Source organism: Onychostoma macrolepis, chromosome 17 (assembly GCF_012432095.1).
Source record: "Onychostoma macrolepis isolate SWU-2019 chromosome 17, ASM1243209v1, whole genome shotgun sequence".
Taxonomy (NCBI): Eukaryota; Metazoa; Chordata; class Actinopteri; order Cypriniformes; family Cyprinidae; genus Onychostoma; species Onychostoma macrolepis.
This window is the reverse complement of record NC_081171.1, coordinates 2,760,366-2,776,651: the sequence shown is the minus strand read 5'-3', so window position 1 is coordinate 2,776,651 and position 16,286 is coordinate 2,760,366. Positions and strand designations below refer to the sequence as shown.

Genomic DNA, 16,286 nt, shown 5'->3' with positions numbered 1-16,286 from the left:
TTATCCCATTATGATTCAGGCTCAACCAAACCAGCGGCGAAGACTGAAGATCTGATTCAGAGCGTCCTCACCGGTCAGTAACCGACTGTTAAACAGACCGAATGCCTTTTTATCTCCTACTTAAGAGATGTAGTCCAAACTTTCAAAGAGTTTTGATGCAGTGACATCAAAATTTGAAATAACTTGCCATGGTTTGTTTATTCTATCATTTTATTTTAATATGTAGTAATATATCATTTTCATTTATATTATTAATTAAATTACATTGTATCACTATTATTTTTTACTTTTTTATATTGATTAATTTTGTAATAATACACAGACAAATAATAGAATAAACAAACCATGACAACAAAGTTATTTCAAATAAAATAAAAATTAATTAAAGTACAAAAGAATACAGAACTATAAGAACTATAATGAATTTTCTTATAGAGGCTAAAACAAACCATGGCAGGTTATTTAAAAATAACATTATATTATATTATATTACATTGTTTATATCAAATTATTGATATTTATGTTAATATGTTAGGAGTGTGTGTGTGTGTATATATATATATATATATATATATATATATATATGTGTGTGTGTGTGTGTGTGTATATATATATATATATATATATATATACAGGTGCTGGTCATATAATTAGAATATCATCAAAAGTTGATTTATTTCACTAATTCCATTCAAAAGTGAAACTTGTATATTATATTCATTCATTACACACAGACTGATATATTTCAAATGTTTATTTCTTTTAATTTTGATGATTAGAGCTTATAGCTCATGAAAGTCAAAAATCAGTATCTCAAAATATTAGAATATTACTTAAGACCAATAAAAAGAAAAGATTTTTAGAAATCTTGGCCAACTGAAAAGTATGAACATGAAAAGTATGAGCATGTACAGCACTCAATACTTAGTTGGGGCTCCTTTTGCCTGAATTACTGCAGCAATGCGGCGTGGCATGGAGTCGATCAGTCTGTGGCACTGCTCAGGTGTTATGAGAGCCCAGGTTGCTCTGATAGTGGCCTTCAGCTCTTCTGCATTGTTGGGTCTGGTGTCTCTCATCTTCCTCTTGACAATAGGCGGTCAGGCGAGTTTGCTGGCCAATCAAGCACAGTAACACTATGGTCATTGAACCAGCTTTTGGTACCTTTGGCAGTGTGGGCAGGTGCCAAGTCCTGCTGGAAAATGAAATCAGCATCTCCATAAAGCTTGTCAACAGAAGGAAGCATGAAGTGCTCTAAAATTTCCTGGTAGATGGCTGCGTTGACTGTGGACTTCAGAAAACACAGTGGACCAACACCAGCAGATGACATGGCAGCCCAAATCACTGACTGTGTAAACTTCACACTGGACTTCAAGCAACATGGATTCTGTGCCTCTCCACTCTTCCTCCAGACTCTGGGACCTTGATTTCCAAATGAAATGTAAAATTTACTTTCATCTGAAAAGAGGACTTTGGACCACTGAGCAACAGTCCAGTTCTTTTCTCCACAGCCCAGGTTAAGATGCTTCTGACGTTGTCTCTGGTTCAGAAGTGGCTTGGTAGCCCTTTTCCTGAAGACGTCTGAGCGTGGTGACTCTTGATGCACTGACTCCAGCTTCAGTTCTCTCCTTGTGAAGCTCTCCCAAGTGTTTGAATCGGCTTTGCTTGACTGTATTCTCAAGCTTGCGGTCATCCCTGTTGCTTGTGCACCTTTTCCTACCCAAATTCTTCCTTCCAGTAAACTTTGCATTTAATATGCTTTGATACAGCACTCTGTAAACAGCCACACCTTTCAGTAATGACCTTCTGTGACTTACCCTCTTTGTGGAGGGCGTCAATGTTCGTCTTCTGGATCATTGCCAAGTCAGCAGTCTTCTCCATTATTGTGGTTTCAAAGAACAAGAGATACCCAGAATTTATACTGTAGGGATGGTCATTTATTCAAACTCAAATGTAAATATTCTAATATTTTGAGATACTGATTTTTGACTTTCATGAGCTGTAAGCTCTAATCATCAAAATTAAAAGAAATAAACATTTGAAATATATCAGTCTGTGTGTAATGAATGAATATAATATACAAGTTTCACTTTTTGAATGGAATTAGTGAAATAAATCAACTTTTTGATGATATTCTAATTATATGACCAGCACCTGTATATATATATATATATAAAATGAATTTGTGTTTGTATGCACATATACAGAAGAAAAGAGAATACAACACCATTGCAGGTTATATAAAAATAACATTTCTACATTAAGTTTGTATGTCTATACTGTATATAATAAATGTATGTTTCTGGAGACATACATAAAAGAATCGAATAAACAAACCATGGCAGGTTATTTTAAATAAAATCTAAATATATTAAAATACTAAATATACAGAAACAAATAAAAAATGTTATAATCCAGTCAAGTGTGCAATATAAATGATGTTTGTATCTTGAGAGAAGCTGCATTTTGCTTATTTTATGTGAGAAATAAAACAATTAAAAAACACAAACAGCCACAGGTGAAGTTATGTTTTATTAGGTAGCCGTTAAGTTTCAATCATTTTTAATGCACTATAAATTGCTGAAACATTGCTGATGTACAGCTTCAGAAAATCCATCGGCATGAGCTTCAGAAAAGGTTCATAAAATATGGAGGTGGTGATATTATAAAAACAAATTTTACAGTCCATGAAACCTCTGTTTCAGAAATGGAGGCGCAAACCGTGGAGGAGCTCAAACAGCAGAAGGGCTTCGTCCGAGAGCAGAGACGACACTATAAAGAAATGAAGGACCTGGTGAAGAAACACCACAAGAAGACCACCGAGATGATCAAGGAGCACACGGCCAAATACAACGAGTTCCAGCACGACTACCTGCGCAAACGAGCCGTCCTGCTGAAGTCTGCCAAACGAGACGGTAAGAAGAGGTAGGTAGACGCCCGCTGATCCGATCACTGTTGGGATTGAGAGGAGGAACATCAGGAGAACCAGCGTCTCACGCACTGTTACTGTTACTTTCCTTTATTGTCCACAAGTGGAAATCTGTCTTTGGATTCACAACACATTATAACAAGACCAATATACTAAAAGTACTTAAAAAAAATTAGTACTGTCAAACAATTAATCGCATCGCAAATAAAAGTTTTTTTGTTTACATAATATATGTGTGTGTGCTGTCTATATTTATTATGTATATATAAATACACACACTTACAGTATATATTTAGAAAATATTTACATGTATATATTTATATTCATATAATTTATATTATATATATATATATATATATATATATATATATATATATATATATATATATATATATATATATATATATATATATAAATATAAATATATTATAGTGCTGTCAAGCGATTCATTAATCGCAATTAATTGCATCCAAAATAAACGTTTTTCTGTACATAATATGTGTATACTGTGTATATTTATTATGTATATATAAATACAAACGCATGCATGTATATATTTAAGAAAAATATGTTGTTTTTATATAAAATATATTTATATATAATATAAAATATAAGAATATAAATATATAAATGTATATACATGTAAATATTTTTAAATATATACTGTATGTGTGTGTGTATTTATATATATACATCATAAATATACACAGTACACACATATATATTATATAAACAAAAACTTATTTTGGATGCAATTAATCGCGATTAATCGTTTGACAGCACTAATATTTAATAAATAAACAACATATTTTTCTGAAATATATACATGCATGTATGTGTATTTATATATACATAATAAATATACACAGTATACACACACATATGTAAATAAAAACTTTTATTTTGGATGCGATTAATCACGATTGTTTGACAGCACTTAAAAAAACAATACAATAGACTCAACATTTCCCTTAGCATGCACATATACATACAGATTCCCACATGTACATATATCTGCATACATATTAAACATTTTTAATTGCTTGAGGTTGAAACTGGCAGTGCAAGGGGTGTAGTGAATCCTTTGTAATAACTCATGCTTTTTGTTTAACTTTAACTGTATAAATATCGTTTCATTGTTTTATGTGTGTCTCGTCAGGTGTTTGTCGTCCAGTCCTGAACACGGACCCTCGTTCTTCGAGCAGGAACTGGCCAATCTGGATCAGGACAGTGGACAGAAACTGTCCGAACTCAAAGAACAGCAGCAGCAGCAGCTCCTCAATCTGCGTCAGGAGCAGTATTACAGCGAGAAATATCTGAAGAAAGAGCACATCAAACAGGTCAGATTACAGACGCACATCAAAAAAACATATTAATGTGGAGAAAAAATAAATAAATTAATTAAAAAAAAAAAAAAAAAATATATATATATATATATATATATATATATATATATATATTCATTAAAAAAATTTATATAGTATATGTAGTTAATATTTTATTAATATTTTATTAATTCATGTTTCTGTAATATAACAAATATACAGAAAATAATCAAACCATGGCAATGATTTTAAAATCTAATTTAAATATTAGAATTTTAAAATGTAAAACAATACAGAAGTGTAATGAATAAAAATAATTCAGAAAGTGTTTCTTATTGAGAAAAAATTGATTAATTTATTAATTTGCTCATGAGTTTTTAGAGCTGGTACTAAATAAATACATAGTAACAATAAACAATAAATATTAACATGTAATTTTAATATTAATACTATCGTTTATATATATGTATATATATATAGAGAGAGAGAGAGAGAGAGAGAGTATTAATTGATAATAATATTAATTAATAATACAAATAATATTAATATTTGGATATCCATATATTAATTGTGTATCTGTGTGTAGTGTGTGAAAAAATATCTAAATAATGATAATAATATAATATGATTAATTGTAAACATGTATATAATAATATTAATAACATTAATAATACAAAATAATATTAATATATAAAATGTATACTGTATACAGTGGGGCAAAAAGTATTTAGTCAGCTACCAATTGTGCAAGTTCTCCCACTTAAAAAGATGAGAGAGGCCTGTAATTTTCATCATAGGTATACCTCAACTATGAGAGACAAAATGAGAAAAAAAAAAATCCAGAAAATCACATTGTAGGATTTTTAAAGAATTAATTGGTAAATTCCTCGGTAAAATAAGTATTTGGTCACCTACAAACAAGCAAGATTTCTGGCTCTCACAGACCTGTAACTTCTTCTTTAAGAGGCTCCTCTGTCCTCCACTCGTTACCTGTATTAATGGCATCTGTTTGAACTCGTTATCAGTATAAAAGACACCTGTCCACAACCTCAAACAGTCCAACTCCAAACTCCACCATGGCCAAGACCAAAGAGCTGTCAAAGGACACCAGAAACAAAATTGTAGACCTGCACCAGGCTGGGAAGACTGAATCTGCAATAGGTAAGCAGCTTGGTGTGAAGAAATCAACTGTGGGAGCAATTATTAGAAAATGGAAGACATACAAGACCATTGATAATCTCCCTCGATCTGGGGCTCCACGCAAGATCTCACCCCGTGGGGTCAAAATGATCACAAGAACTGTGAGCAAAATCCCAGAACCACACGGGGGGACCTAGTGAATGACCTGCAGAGAGCTGGGACCAAAGTAACAAAGGCTACCATCAGTAACACACTGCGCCGCCAGGGACTCAAATCCTGCAGTGCCAGACGTGTCCCCCTGCTTAAGCCAGTACATGTCCGACCCATCTGAAGTTTGCTAGAGAGCATTTGGATGATCCAGAAGAGGATTGGGAGAATGTCATATGGTCAGATGAAACCAAAATAGAACTTTTTGGTAAAAACTTGTCGTGTTTGGAGGAGAAAGAATGCGGAGCTGCATCCAAAGAACACCATACCTACTGTGAAGCATGGGGGTGGAAACATCATGCTTTGGGGCTGATTTTCTGCAAAGGGACCAGGACGACTGATCCGTGTAAACGAAAGAATGAATGGGGCCATGTATCGTGAGATTTTGAGTGAAAACCTCCTTCCATCAGCAAGGGCATTGAAGATGAAACGTGGCTGGGTCTTTCAGCATGACAATGATCCCAAACACGGGCAACGAAGGAGTGGCTTCGTAAGAAGCATTTCAAGGTCCTGGAGTGGCCTAGCCAGTCTCAGATCTCAACCCCATCGAAAATCTTTGGAGGAGTTGAAAGTCCGTGTTGCCCAGCGACAGCCCCAAAACATTACTGCTCTAGAGGAGATCTGCATGGAAGAATGGGCCAAAATACCAGCAACAGTGTGTGAAGACTTACAGAAAACGTTTGACCTCTGTCATTGCCAACAAAGGGTATATAACAAAGTATTGAGACGAAATTTTGTTATTGACCAAATACTTATTTTCCACCATAATTTGCAAATAAATTCTTTAAAAATCCTACAATGTGATTTTCTGGATTTTTTCTCATTTTGTCTCTCATAGTTGAGGTATACCTATGATGAAAATTACAGGCCTCTCTCATCTTTTTAAGTGGGAGAACTTGCACAATTGGTGGCTGACTAAATACTTTTTTGCCCCACTGTATATGTGTGTAGTGAGTGGGGGGGAATATACACACGCACATATATATATGTATATATTTAATAATAATAATAATGTAATATACAGTATGTGATATATAATTAATTAATTAATACATTTTATATATATATAATATTATTCATAACTTGATTGATGTTATATTACACACATACAGTAATGCAATGAACTAATTATTTCGAATAAAATTTAAATATTAAAATATAAAAATATCAAACAATACAGAAACATAATAAAAATAAAAATAATATGTGCAAATTAAAGTGTGCAATATTTAAGATGTGTGTAGAGAGAAGCTGTATTTTACTTATCTTACGTGATAAATCAGATCTAAATTATTTAAGCATTTCTGATGTCCAGCTTTAGAAAACCTTTTCATCGTTCTTTTTAATGAATCAGTCAGAAAGACAGATGAATTGGTCTACAAGTGAAATGCTGTGTCTGTAGGTGATCGAGAAGCTGACGGCCATCGCTGAGGATAGTCAGAGCAACCAAATGAAGAAAATCAAGGAGCTGTGCGAGAAGTGAGTCTGTTATGAATATCACCAGCTTCTTTAATAATTCATAAGGTCATGTCGAGTCACCCTCGCTGTCCCGTCTGTGTTTACAGAGAAAAGAAAGAGCTGAAAAAGAAAATGGACAAGAAGAGACAAGAGAAGATCAATGAAGCCAAATCAAAGGAGAAACACCTGACAGAAGAGTAAGACTTCATCATGCTTAATTTGTGTACCAAATTATGTTTTGGTTTTAGATGAGCATATTGAAGCATATTTGGCCTCTAAATCATATTAAAATACTTATGGTAAATACAAAAAAATATATCACTGGTAAACTACATTTGATAATAATATTAATTGGTAATACAAATAATATAAATATAAAGATTTATAAAGAATTTTACATGTGTGTTTGTGTGTGTGTGTGTGTGTGTATGTATATATATATTTTTGCATTATTTTATATTGTAATATATTTACATTTTATTTGAAATTACCTGTCATGGTTTTATAATTATCTATTGTATCATGTTCTGTAAATGTGTACATAAATATAAATGTATTATATATTATATTTATTTTCTCTATACTTTGTGTAATATTACAAAAGCATTAATACATTACACAAAATGTATGCTATATAATTTATTAGTATAAAATAATCATCTAACTAAATGTTCTAATAACTAATAATCTTATATACATATACATATATATATATATATATATATATATATATGTATATATATATATATATATATATATATATATATATATATATATACAGTATATGCTTAATATATATTATGTAACAAATGAACTAATACAAATGATGTAATATATTTTAAATAATGATCATATATTATTTGTGTATGTGTATGGATATTACAAAAACATTAATAAATGACAAAACTTTATATTATATGATATACTGATATAAAATAATTATCTTTAGAGAGGAAAAAAGATTATTTTCAAGTTATTTTTTATTAATGTTCTGGGAAGCAATTAAAGGAACGGAATAGAGAGATTTTTATTATTCTATATAAAACTGTCCTCTAGATGGCAATAAAAGAGTGTTTAAGGCCTCACATGACACCGTGAGAGTCTCTGTCTGGTTTCAGGGAGAAGCTGGAGATCAACAGGTCGTACGTGAACGAGGTGGTGCAGCACATCAAGAGGGTAAAACACTTTCTCCATTTCTCATCATCAAAACCAGAGCAAATATGACTCTTCACACTTCTCACCGCTTGTGTTTTCTGTCACTAGCTGGAAGACGCTCAGATTAAAAGACACGAGAAGCTGGTAGAAACCCATAAGAGCATCCTGCAACAGATATTAGACGAGAAACCCAAGGTCAGAGTTTACTGTGTTTTACTGCAATAGCTAATAAAAAAGTGGCAAAATGATCAGATCTCTGTCTGTCGCCTTAGCTGGAGTTTAATGTCACACAGATTATTATTATCACTGTTATTGTTACAGGAGCAGAACTCATCTAGTGAAAGCGAGTGATGATGCTTTCTTGGAAGTCTGACCGATGAGATTTGGAGTTTGTTGCATCCTGACACTGTAGATCAATACATATTTCACAACCGTCATCATCGATTTTCTGCAGCTGTCATTCACCAGCATGCTTTGGGATTTTAACCCTGTAAAGCCTGGCATAGGAAATAATAGTCCGAAAAATGCAGATCCTGCAATATGTTGAGTATCATATTTAAAAAATAAGGCTTTTATGGTTCATATAGTCTGATATAATGAGAATATGGAGGAAAAAACAGCTCAATTTTATTCAGAGACTCAAACTGAGCAAAAATATGCAAATTGGTGCGAATGCTTATATTTATATGATGAAATTCTGATGGTTGTAATGCAAATCAATGAGATCTTTATAACAGTATATCAGATACATAACAATATATAAATAAGAGTGGTCACTCTATATCTGCAATAATATGTCTTAGTAAGATGAGATTGAGATATATGAGATATAATGCAATGCAATCCAATGATGATTGAGAGATGAAGAAATAAACGCTCCTCAGAAGATGTGAGATGAAGATCATTCCTCCTCCGAGGAACAGTGAAAGTAAAGCTTCTGGAAACAAACGTTCCTCAAAAGATCCTGATGATCAGATTTGAGACGCACTGATTTTTCTTTCGTTATCAACATTTTTTTATTTTTCATACATAACATCCAAAATAAAAATAAATAAATAAAAAACACAACAGACACATACTCGGTATCTCAAAGTCCAGTCAAAGGGAGGGAGAGAGGGAAGGACAAGAAAAACACAAAAGTCACTCCTTTATACAGTCACGTATATCTAAGAGAAAGCACTGCCAAGCATCAATGGTAGAAGGCTTGGCCCCATTGATTCGTGCTGTTGTACATTTACAAGTCACTATTTGCAGGAGGCTACGGATCCAATATGTTTTTCCACACATGTGCGGTGTAAACCAGTTTTGTATTATTGTCTTCTTCGCAGCCGTAAAACCAGCAAACAACATTCTCTTTTGCATTGAACTTATACAGAGACCAGAATCATCATTAAGAAGACACAAACTTGGATTAACAGACCAATCAATTTGCAGTAAGGATGACAAAACCAGGTTTACATGTGTCCATAGACTAACGACGACAGGACATTCCCAAAACATATGCAGAAAAGTACCTGATAATGTAGTATTACATACAGGTGCTGGTCATATAATTAGAATATCATCAAAAAGTTTATTTATTTCACAATTCCATTCAAAAAGTGAAACTTGTATATTATATTCATTCATTACACACAGACTGATATATTTCAAATGTTAATTTCTTTTAATTTTGATGATTATAACTGACAACTAAGGAAAATCCCAAATTCAGTATCTCAGAAAATTAGAATATTACTTAAGACCAATACAAAGAAAGGATTTTTAGAAATCTTGGCCAACTGAAAAGTATGAACATGAAAAGTATGAGCATGTACAGCACTCAATACTTAGTTGGGGCTCCTTTTGCCTGAATTACTGCAGCAATGCGGTGTGGCATGGAGTCGATCAGTCTGTGGCACTGCTCAGGTGTTATGAGAGCCCAGGTTGCTCTGATAGTGGCCTTCAGCTCTTCTGCATTGTTGGGTCTGGTGTCTCTCATCTTCCTCTTGACAATACCCCATAGATTCTCTGTGGGGTTCAGGTCAGGCGAGTTCGCTGGCCAATTAAGAACAGGGAGACCATGGTCCTTAAACCAGATACTGGTTGCTTTGGCACTGTGTGCAGGTGCCAAGTCCTGTTGGAAAATTAAATCTGCATCTCCATAAAGTTGGTCAGCAGCAGGAAGCATGAAGTGCTCTAAAATTCCCTGGTAGATGGCTGCGTTGACTGTGGACTTCAGAAAACACAGTGAACCAACACCAGCAGATGACATGGCACCCCAAATCATCACTGACTGTGGAAACTTCACACTGGACTTCAAGCAACATGGATTCTGTGCCTCTCCACTCTTCCTTCAGACTCTGGGACCTTGATTTCCAAATGAAATGCAAAATTTACTTTCATCTGAAAAGAGGACTTTGGACCACTGGACAATAGTCCAGTTCTTTTTCTCCACAGCCCAGTTAAGATGCTTCTGATGTTGTCTCTGGTTCAGAAGTGGCTTGGTAGCCCTTTTCCTGAAGACGTCTGAGCGTGGTGACTCTTGATGCACTGACTCCAGCTTCAGTTCTCTCCTTGTGAAGCTCTCCCAAGTGTTTGAATCGGCTTTGCTTGACTGTATTCTCAAGCTTGCGGTCATCCCTGTTGCTTGTGCACCTTTTCCTACCCAAATTCTTCCTTCCAGTAAACTTTGCATTTAATATGCTTTGATACAGCACTCTGTAAACAGCCACACCTTTCAGTAATGACCTTCTGTGACTTACCCTCTTTGTGGAGGGTTTCAATGTTCCCGGAATTTATACTGTAGGGATGGTCATTAATTGAAACTTGAATGTAAATATTCTAATTTTCTGAGATACTGAATTTGGGATTTTCCTTAGTTGTCAATTATAATCATCAAAATTAGAAGAAATAAACATTTGAAATATATCAGTCTGTGTGTAATGAATGAATATAATATACAAGTTTCACTTTTTGAATGGAATTATTGAAATAAATCAACTTTTTGTTGATATTCTAATTATATGACCAGCACCTGTATATGGCAGTTGAGATTTGGTTGTAGTTTCATTTTAAATCTTTTGTAAGGAGTTATGTATGCTCTATGAATGACTTTGAAGTGAATAAGACGATGAGCCAGATTTTTAGATGCTAAACTGAGAGCTAGAGGACTAACCACACTTAATTCTGGGGCATTTATCATTCCAGATAAATTTAGAAATTATGGAGTTGATCTCCTTAAAGTAACCTGGAGGGGGAGAAAGTGGTAGCATAGAGAAAAATAAATTAAATCGAGGTAACAAATTCATTTTAACTGTGGAGATTCTTCCTTGAAGAGAGACTTTAAGATTCTTCCATCTTTGAATGCCATTTTTGACCTTAACTAAAATATTATTAAAATTGTCTCTGGCAATCTTATGACACACTGATTTTTCTAAAAAATTATTGATGGAGAATCAAATAAAGCTGAGCTGCTTCAGTCCAGTAAGTGTTCATAATGAAAATTATAGAGTTAATGACAATTCAGTCATCAGTGAAAGACCTGTTAAAGACCTTCTGCAGGTTTATAACAGCACGAGGGAACGATGACAGACTTTTCATTCAGGGCCGACCCTTTAAATATTAAATACTTAACGCTTGACATATTTCATAAGCTGCTCAGGAGTATTTAAATTTGAATCTGCTGTTCTCCTGTAGAATTTCACTGTGATCATCTGGCACATTTTTAGTGAGGATCCTACTGCAGAAACAGAGAGAACGTGCTTTTCAGTGGCAGTAAAGATATGACTCAATCTCTTAATTGCTGCGTTTTGATTGGCCTGTGAACTTTCACTCATCAGAACTGACCAATCATATTGCATGAAGTCAAGACTCCCTTCCTATAAGCCCTAATCTTGTAAATGATGTGCTTTTGTGTTTTTATGCATATAGCTCTCCAAATTGAGTGTTTTATGTGGATAAGAGGAATGACATGGTGAAATCTCTGCACTGATGTGTTGATTTGTGATTCCTGAGCGCTGCCGCAGCATTAGTGGATATCGATCCGTATCTGTCAATACTGTCCCGTGTCACATTAGCGTTCATGCCATCGACTCTGAGGTTCTCCTGCGGTCAGACAGACACACATTCACACACTGAACAGCACCACGTTTGCACTTTATGATAGAAATGCTGCATGAGCATTAGTGCACTTTCACAATGATGATGTTTACAGGGGTCTTATTATTAGCAGTAGTGTTTTGTTCTTTCAATCTCATTTTTTTTTCCCTTGAAGTCCTCTAATAATGTTAGTCTATGTTTTTTTGTTTTGTTTTGTTTTTTTGCACCAAATTTATTTTTAATATATCATTACATTTCTTGTAAAAGTATGCTACTTTTAGATTTATTATGAAATTATACCTATATTTAGCAAATTCATTTTTTCCACCCTCTCTCACCCTCTGATTCATACAATTAAGCAGGCTATTATTTGCATTTTTCATTGACATTTCCAACTTTTATTATTATTCATGTTTCTTTTTTTTCTTTTTTTTTCTAGAAGTCCCTTAATGATGTTAGTGAATTTATTTAGAAAATTATGATAAATGTATTTATGATGTATTTAGGTTTATTATTAAATTACATTTAAATTTATCAAATTTATTCATTTATTTTTTGGGACCATTTTCCACCCACTCTCTGTGACTCAATCATTACAATTAGATAACAGATTGTTATTTATTTTTTTTACATTTTTTTTAGCACTTTTATTATTTTTCTTGAAGTCCTCTCATAATGTTAGTCAAGTTTTTTTTATTTTTTTATTTTTTATTTTTTGCATCAAATTTATTTTAAATCTATAATACATTTAAATGTATTATTTCTTTATATTTAATTTATCATTTTTTCAGGACCGTTTCCCACTCTTCTCTCTCTCTCTGACTCATACAGTTCAGAATGCTACTATTTGCTTTTTTTTTTAAAGACTTTTCCATTTATTATTTATGTTTAATTTTTCTTTCCTTGGAAGTCTTCTAACAATGTTTTTTTTGCACCAAAAACAGTCAAATCATTTTTTTTTCAGAATGATTTTCCTCCCTCTCTCAGACTGTTTGCTTTTTTCATAGACTTTTCTACATTTTATCGTTAATAAACGTGTTATTGTTAGTTAACCTCCTTATTACTTCACTGTGACAGGACAGATAAAGTTTCTAAACATATAATAGGTTTCATTGATGTGTAAATGTGGCCGTTAAAGTGATATCTGTTGGATGAGAGTTTGAAATAAAGCTTGCAGTTGTTTCAATAAATGCTCATTTTGGACGTAGAAGAAGTTTTGTTTTCATAGTACACAAAAGTACTGATGCCAGCCGAAAAAGAAGGATTTTGATTTTGACTTTTAAAGAATAACATGCACTGATGGTCACTTTTGTTTTCCTGTAGACAGTAACTTGAATATTCTGGCCTGTGTCCGCAGCTCCAGAACGACCTGGATCAGGAATACCAGGACAAATTCCGGCGGCTTCCGCTGGAGATCCAGGAGTTTGTGCAGGAAAGCACCAAGAGAAAGACTGATGATGGAGAGCAGGAGGTTCTTCCCTCTTCCTCCTCCACGCTGGAGAAACTCGCACAGTCTGAAGACGACACAGAGGAGGAGAAGAAAGACTGATGTCGGAAACCTTCAGGATCTCTTCCCACTTCACGTTTGCGTTCCTTCATTTCCAAACTAGACATTTTTAAGGCTTGCGTTGACTCCAGCAGACGAAGGAGAGTTTGCGTCGCATCAGAAACATGGCTTCATGTCACGCTGGGAGTTACGCGTTTGTTTTCTGCTTGACTGGATACACACTAAGATTTAAATCTGAATTATTTCTAGTGTTCTGTTGATGTGCTTCTCATTATAATGAGTAAACGGTGTTTTAATGGAAGAGAACGCAGGTCATGAAACTGCACAGAGATACTGTAACCATCAATTATCTTTAATGGATGAATCTCACAAAAACACCCTGGCCAAGTCAACCCAAAACAACAATCTGGGGCTTATTAATTATCAAATATATTTTGCTTATAGGGAAAAAAAAAAAATATATATATATATATATATATATATATATATATTATTATTATTATTTTTATTTTTCCTAAGCAAAATATATTTTATAATTAATAAGCCCCAGATTGTTGTTTTATATATCTGTCTGTTTTAGGGCCATTAAGATTTTTAAATTGTAAACCTTAAAATTAATTAATTTATTTATTTAAAGCAAAATATAAATTCCTTTTTTTTCTATACTTTTCCACATTTATTATTTATTTATGTTTCATTTTTATTTATATGAAGACCTCTAATAATATTTGCTGTTTTTTTTTCTTTCATATTTTACCTCAAAATTATATCCCCTAAAATAGGTCATTTGTTAAGCAAAATATTAATTCTTGTATGTTAGACGAGGCATCTCACAACATTATTTATTTCACATTATATTTATTATTTGTTTAATTTTTTTTTTTTAATTACTTGAAGTCCTCTCTTTTTCCTTTCTTTCTTTCTTTTTTTTTTTTTTTGCAATCTGGGTCATATTTCACCACAATATATATTTTTGATATTTACATTTATCAAATTTTCAGGACCATTTTTCATCCTCTCTCTGATGCTTACAGTTAACCAGTTCATTTGCTTCTTTTATAGACTTTTCATTTTTATTTACATGAAGTCCTCTAATAATGTTAGCCAAGTTTCATGCATCAATATTTCACCTCAAAATTATTATTATTTTTTTTTATTATTATAAAATTATTTTTAAATGACATTTTTAAATTGTAATTAACCATGTTTCACCCCTACATTTTTTTTTTTTTTTTTTTTTATGATGTATTTCAATTTGTGCTTTTTTCTTTTGATTCTTGGCTTGATTTCTCGACAGGCTTTGTGAGATTCACTCTTCCGGGCGTCAGAGTTTGTGAACGGTTGCTGGTTTATTTGCACTGAAACGGATGATGATTCTTTGATTCATCTTCTTCTTGCTGCTGTTGGTTTGGTTGGATGGTGCCGTGTAAACGACTGTCCTGATGTACATTAGAAACAGACTGGTCTGGAGGTGCTCAAGCCCTGTCCCACACTGACCTGGAGCAGTTTCAGGGATGCATGCTTACAGTCAGCCGGCCGTTTGTGCTTCTACACATTTGTAAATGTCAGCAATATAGCTTGTGTTGTAATGTGATGAACTATTATCGATTTGTGAAGATGTGTTTCAAGTTTCTAAGCTTTATTTTCAAACCCATAAGAGACACCTTAAGGTAATTAAAAAAAAAAAAAAATTTACACATAGTGTTTTATTTGCTGTATTGAGGGACCATTTCAATTCCTCCCGGTTTCTGTTAAGGAGGTTTTATGAAACTTGTTTAATTCTTTCTTTTGTTATAACAGTCAGACTTTTCCAATTAGCATCAATAGGTCACTTTAATGACTGAGTGAATCTCATGAAAACATGTCCAGCTCACATTTCACCCCAAAATCAGACAGTGTGACAGTTTTCCATCACATCCCAGTTGACAGGCATTGCACTTTACTGTAATACAGTGTTTTATCAGAATAAACTAAGAGGCAGTACAACAACATGATGCATATATTATTTATTATTATTTGCATTGCAGTAATGACAATGTGTCATTAAAATGTTACAAAAAATCTTAAAATATGCTTTATTTTTATTTATTTATTTATTTGCAATATGCAACTTATTTATTTCTGTTTTTGGGGAAAATATGACCCAGACATGTCTTTATGAGATTTTGTTTGTTTCTGCCATGGAACAAGAAAGATAATTGCAATTTTTTTTTCTCACAAATCTGAAAACTTTTGCAGAATTCTGAAAGCTTCTGAAAGAATTGTGAGATATGAACTCGGAATTGCCATATAGAAACAGATTTTTTTTGGGGGGGGGGGGGAATTATATATAAAATTAGAATCTGACTTTTTTTCTTGCAAATCTGACCTTTTTTCTCTGAATTGTGAGTTTACATTTTGCAATTGTTTTTTATTTATTTATTTTTATTCACCATGTATTAAAAAATAATTGTGAATTTTTATCTTGCAATTCTATTTATTTTTTTTT

General features: G+C 33.0%; 1 protein-coding gene across 3 annotated transcripts in view; it reads left to right on the top strand.

Annotated features, from left to right (window-relative positions):
• Positions 1-14,238, top strand: part of LOC131522774 (1-phosphatidylinositol 4,5-bisphosphate phosphodiesterase beta-1) — a 79,344-nt gene extending 65,106 nt beyond the window's left edge. The window contains exons 25-33 of one of the 3 annotated variants that reach the window (XR_009266634.1): positions 20-73; positions 2,703-2,922; positions 4,086-4,266; positions 7,001-7,077; positions 7,164-7,253; positions 8,175-8,232; positions 8,320-8,406; positions 8,533-9,644; positions 13,649-13,770. Coding sequence is in view for 1 of the 3 variants with exons in the window: in XM_058748485.1 (XP_058604468.1) it covers positions 20-73; positions 2,703-2,922; positions 4,086-4,266; positions 7,001-7,077; positions 7,164-7,253; positions 8,175-8,232; positions 8,320-8,406; positions 13,649-13,840 (959 nt within the window). In the remaining 2 variants the exon portion in view is untranslated. Of the gene's footprint in view, positions 1-19; positions 74-2,702; positions 2,923-4,085; positions 4,267-7,000; positions 7,078-7,163; positions 7,254-8,174; positions 8,233-8,319; positions 8,407-8,532; positions 9,645-13,648 lie in introns of those variants that run through there. The other 2 variants (XM_058748485.1, XR_009266635.1) reach the window with 2 other exon arrangements.
• The last annotated feature ends 2,048 nt before the right edge of the window (positions 14,239-16,286 follow it).